Genomic DNA, 6,164 nt, shown 5'->3' on the forward strand with positions numbered 1-6,164 from the left:
AGACGCATTAATGGATGTTTTTTCTGCAAAGTTAATGTCCTATCAAATTAATAACAACCTATAAAATTAACTTAATTTATTTTTCATAGTTTTATAGTCAAAATAATAATGCTTTTATTATGTGTCAAGTAAATGGTTTTGAATTTTTGTGTTACATGGAAATTTTAGAAAAGTAGCTGATTTAATTGCATAAAGTGTTGAGTTAAAATGAAATAAATGAAACGTGTGACATCATCAATATATTACTATAAGTAGTGGTGTTTTGCTTTCCCAAGTTGCATTGTTTGTATTCGGATATATAGTTTTAAGTGTGTAAACTTCATCTTCCTATCAATAATATTTATATTACTCTCTCTCTCTCTTATTTCCTTTTGTGCATCTAATATAAGTTTCATCTCATATAAGAATGGATTTAATAATTATTAAATTACAAATTAATATTGAAATTTTATGTAAAATTAATTAGATCATATATAATAAATGTACAAATTCATATGCAAATACTTAATCTATTTGTTGTTACTTTCCATAGTCACATCTTTTTTTTTGGAGGCGAAGATAGAAAATTTTCATTATGGGCCGAAGATGATACATTGGTCATATATATATATATATATATATAAAATTTGTGTTATAATAAAAAATTAAATATAAACCTCATATAACTAACTATATCGCATAGCATAATAATTATTAAAATTAAAGAGATATAAAAAATTAGATATTAATAAAATAAACATATTGTTTATAAAAAATAATAAAATAAGCATATTAGTTAAAAATAAATATATATATTTAAGGTGATCCATTTAAAATTTGCATAAGAGTTGAGACTAATAATTTAATTTATATAAATAACATAATTTTTTAATTTGAATGAAATAAATGATAAAAAGTTAAATGAGAGGAAAAATAAATAAAAAAATTATATTGTACCCAGAGAACGAGAGGGAGAGCAAAAATGAAAAATAAAAAATTCAATTTGATTTTAAATTATGCAATAAGAAATTATTAGATTGGCTTGAATTCAATTTTCAACAGCGACTACTAATCAAATTTTAATTTGTAAATATAAAAATTTGAATAATTATGTATTTTTACATTTATTTAATGACAACTAAGTAATTTTAATGTTTCAATTTAAATCATAAAATACAAATTATAAATTATTAGGGTTCAATAGAAAATCTAAAGGAGCAATTGATGAAAAATAAAATTTATTATACATATTTAAGAATTTTTTATAAATATATAGAGAGACTATTTAGAAATCAATTAATTAAAAAATTTAAATTTTAATATACCTATTAAAAATTTTCAAAAATAATTGAGGGCCCAAAAAACTATCCCTAATCTCCCCCTTGTCTGCCACCTTAATTAAATAGTACATACATATATATATTAATAAAAAAAATCATGATGTTTGGGGTGCCAAGGCCACCCTTATTACTCCTCCCCCCTCCCCCTCCCCTCTTCTCCTCTCTCTACCAGTGCTTTTTTTTTATTATTTGTCTCAAATTATAGATCACTTTTCTTTTTAAAATAGTGATTGATTTATTATCTTACTATAATGTCCTTATTTAATATGCATTGAAAAATTTATATAAATAAATAATATTAATATATTTTTTTTTTTTTAATAATATATAATATATAAAAAAAAAAATTGTCTCAAATTATAGATCACTTTTCTTTTTAAAACAGTGATTGATTTATTATCTTACTATAATGTCCTTATTTAATATGCATTGAAAACGTAAAATTTATTTGTTACAAGAATAATTTAGTAATATAAATTATTTAATTTTTAATGGAGTAATAAAGTACATATTGAAAAAAGATTAAATAAAGTTTATTACTTTAACTATTAACTACATTTTCATAATTCATGTGAAAATAAAAGTATATCTTTTGTGGAACGGAGAGAGTATTTAATTTATTAAAATTTAAGTTAAAATGAATGATTTATCAAGGATTTGGAGAATTTTAATTTATTTACCCTCTATTTGAAAACTACAATTTTTTTTTAATTTTTATATTTAAAAATTTGATAAGTGTAAAAATTTAATTCTTTTTAATTTAAAAAATTATTTTAAAAAATAAAAATAATATAATTATATTAAAATTAAATTAATTTTTTATAAATAATTTTTTTCCGAACGAAAACTTAATTCTGCTCCGAAAATAGTCTTTACTACTAGCAAGACTACTCATTTGGCTCACTATCATTCGTGAGAGAAATTCACCGTCAAAATCAAGACGGAATATGAATTTTCCATCAAGATGCGTTGAAATTCTTATCTCTAATCTATATGATTTTATTAATTACGTTCCTTCTCTGTGCACCTTCAATAATATAGGACTTTTTATTTTGTAGCTTTGGGTGTTGAGGGCACGTGAGCCAGAAGGTGAAAAGCTAGATGAGACGATTGACATTGGCATATAGATTGACTAATGTTTATTTTTTAATTTTTTTATTAATAACAATTAATAAAAAAAGGCAAGATGAGTCATCATATAAATTAATTTTGGTTAGTAAAAAAGAAAGAAAAAAGTTGCTTTCCCTCTCTTCTTTAAAAGTCACCTAGTATATATATATATGTACACTCACATGATCATGCCACTATTTGAAAGGTCCATATAGCTTGAAATCTGTACACAGAGGGAATATGAGCAAGTGAGAGAGGAGAGAGAAAGAGAAGCCATGGGAAGACCTCCTTGCTGTGATAAAGTTGGAATCAAGAAGGGTCCATGGACCCCTGAGGAGGATATTATTCTAGTGTCTTATATCCAAGAACATGGTCCAGGAAACTGGAGATCAGTTCCTACCAATACTGGTAATCAAATGCCATGCTACAGATCCAACTTGTGTTCATAATATTATTATCTTAGCTCTCTTTTCTGTTATACATGTTTCTGAATTCATATAAGTTTAACTTGCATATTTATATAAAATCTTTGTCTAGATTTTGTGGAAATTGGCAAAAGATTGTAATTAATTGATCAAATCTTTGTTTCTGCAAAAGGGCTGTTGAGGTGCAGCAAAAGTTGCAGGCTTAGATGGACTAATTATCTCAGACCCGGAATTAAGAGAGGAAATTTCACACCTCATGAAGAAGGGATGATAATTCACTTGCAAGCTTTATTGGGTAACAAGTAATCCTCAATTTTCTCTTCAACTTCTATATTTTTAACTTAATTTTGGAAATTCAAATTTGGTATTAATTAATTTAATCCCTAGTCATTCTTTTTGTTTGTTTATTTATTTATTTTGATGAAATCTGAAATGGGAAGTTCATTACCTTTGGTTTGAACAGATGGGCAGCAATTGCTTCATATCTTCCACAAAGAACAGATAATGATATAAAGAATTACTGGAACACCCACCTGAAGAAGAAGCTAAAGAAGTTCCAATCAGCTTTGGACCATCCCATGGCAGCACAAGACTCATCAACAACAACAACAACTAACCAGTTTGTGTCAAAGAGCTTCAGTGAGAGATCAAGATTCTTGAATTTGAGTCCCAATTCTTCAACTCTCAAGCTCAACCAAACCTCCCCCACCTATGCATCAAGCACAGAAAACATTTCGCGGCTTCTTGAAGGTTGGATGAGAACATCTCCAAAGCCTAATAACAATCATGATACTAATGATCTATTTAAAGAGAAATGGAACCAAAACAGCAATAACTTGGAGAACCCAGAAGGAAACGTTAGCATTCCAGTGGCTACAACTTCTCGTCAGTGTTACAGGTCAAAAGCTGAGCAAGAAAATGGTGGTGGCGGTGGTCTGATTTCTCATGAAGAGTTTGAGTCCATTTTATCTTTTGATAACTTGAACAATGTTGCATGGGACAAATCCAATCGTGATTCTACCAATAATATTTCTGCTGTAAAGGGTATTCATCAAGATTCTGCAAGTGAAGAGAAGGAGAATGATATTATTGCTGAGGCAGAGAAGAAGCAGAAATCTGACAGTAATCCTCCATTATCATTTCTTGAGAAGTGGCTCTTGGAGGAAACTGGTGCTGGTCAAGTGGAAGAGTCCATGGAACTGTCTTCAATATTCTGATCATGATCTCGTCCTTCATCATCTTCTTTTTTTAATTTTTTTGGAAGTTTTAAGAGCTACAAATTAATCATTGGACAAAAAAAGTTCACCAGGGACGAAGAAAAAAAAAAGTGATCTGATCTCTCTAGGATATAATCTTTTAGCTGGGGGTTCTGAGAAGTTGGAATCTCTTAATTAGCAAATGTAATTAACTTTAGTGTCTTAAAACCCATTCTGATTGAAATAATTAAGCATTTCCTTTCTTTAGTTGTATAATTTTTATTTATCATTTTCTGATAATACTAACTCTGCTAATAAGTCATCTTTGTGTACACTAACATTGGTGTGCGTCTAGCCAACACAATTAAAAAAATTAAAAAATAAAAAATAAAAAAGCTAGAGAGAGCTCATTAATTAATTTGTACAAGACACTATTTATGTATACACGTGATACTCTTTATCTATTTATCTATAGGCTAACAATAGAAAAAAGTGAATCTTCGATCATGCACGAAATTGTGCTAGTAATTCATTTTAATATATTTTTTACAATTTTATTTATTTAATTAATTAAAATTAGAATTTTAATTTTAACAATTTCAATTAAGTTTTATAAACAATTATATTGAGGATAGATTGAATTTTAAGTCTAATTTTGAATAATTAGACAAAATTAAAATTCCAATTTCAATTAATTTTACAATTTAGGATCATTATACAAAAGAATGAAGTTTTAGATAAAAATGTAACTCATAAGATTAATAAAGGATGGACGAATGCAACGTTTATATTATGTGATCGAAAGATTTTAAAAAAATGAAAAGTAAGTTCTACAAAAACTGTAATCAGACTAGCTATTCTATATAGAAGTGAATATTAGACATCTACGGTAAAAGATACCCATATAATAAGCATGGTAGAAATGCGAATATTAAGATAAATGTCTAGTGATACAATAAAAAATAAGATCAGGAATGATTACACTAACATCCAACAAAAATACATGTAGCACATATTGAAAATAAATTGAGAGAGGTTCATTTAAGATGGTTTAGCCATGTATAGGGCAGAAAATCAAATGTTTTAATACAGAAGTATAATAGGTTAGTAAGAAAATGAGGGAGAAAGAGAAAGGAAGAGGTCTAAAATGACATTGAAAAAAGCACCATTAAAGAATTTATAAATTTTGGATGTTGATTTTAACCTGATCTCTAACAAGTTAATTGGAATCGATTCCAACTAATTTAGGATAAAACTTAGTCGTTGTTATTATTGATGTTAATAACTTACAATCAATTTGTTCAATTTAAGTTAAACTTTCCAAACCAAAATGATTAAATTAAATTATAATTTTGTAAAAGGATTTTTTTTTTAATTTGACCTTATTTATATTTAGTATGAACTAAGCAATTATAATATTGTAATTAATTTAGCTGTCAATTGTCATTCTTATAGTATAAAAGTTATAGTATTTAATTTAAATTTGAACTAATTAATTAGTTATACACAATATTAAGTTAGTAGCATATAGAGTATACATGTAGATGAATGACTAACTTGAAATACAAAAGCTAATTAATATTTAACCAATAAATAATTGTGTTAATAAATGAGAAATAAACATGGTTCTCTAGACAATCCAAATAAGAATTATTTGTAGAAATAACTTGTGTTTTAATCCATTATAATAGTAGTAATAATTACCCACTTTTGCTAAAATTAATTGACTTGGAAACATAAAGGATTAATTAGAATATAAATTAATTAAAAGGAAGATTAGCACTCAACCTATTGCTTATGTGGAGAAAAGAGTGCAAAATTTTAGTGGTTACTTGAAGCAAATTAGAATTGGAGAAAAGAATAAAAGGAAGAAAAAAGAAAGGTCACGAAAGTCTTGCATGCAAATAAGGTAAAATAGTTGTCACAGTGACCTTCTTTTAGCAAACTAAGAGAGGGAAACATGTGAACCTAAATGAACTTTCGGTGAGAAATTAAAAATGCTCATCTCAACCATGCAAAAACTTTCACAAGATTCACCCAAATGCTTAATTCAGCTTCTCATCTGCTACTCGCACCTTTTCTTGGTCCCCCACTCTTTAGTTTTACAAGTAATT

General features: G+C 26.9%; 1 protein-coding gene across 1 annotated transcript; it reads left to right on the forward strand.

The window, feature by feature from the left end:
- The first annotated feature begins 2,609 nt into the window (after window positions 1–2,609).
- LOC110668423 (transcription factor MYB60) lies at window positions 2,610–4,317 on the forward strand. Its single transcript, XM_021829635.2, has 3 exons — window positions 2,610–2,837; window positions 3,027–3,156; window positions 3,318–4,317. The coding sequence occupies exons 1-3, from the start codon at window positions 2,705–2,707 to the stop codon at window positions 4,069–4,071; spliced, it is 1,017 nt and encodes a 338-aa protein (XP_021685327.2). The 5' UTR covers window positions 2,610–2,704; the 3' UTR covers window positions 4,072–4,317.
- Window positions 4,318–6,164: the final 1,847 nt, after the last annotated feature.

This window comes from Hevea brasiliensis, chromosome 3, assembly GCF_030052815.1.
Source record: "Hevea brasiliensis isolate MT/VB/25A 57/8 chromosome 3, ASM3005281v1, whole genome shotgun sequence".
Lineage (NCBI taxonomy): Eukaryota > Viridiplantae > Streptophyta > Magnoliopsida > Malpighiales > Euphorbiaceae > Hevea > Hevea brasiliensis.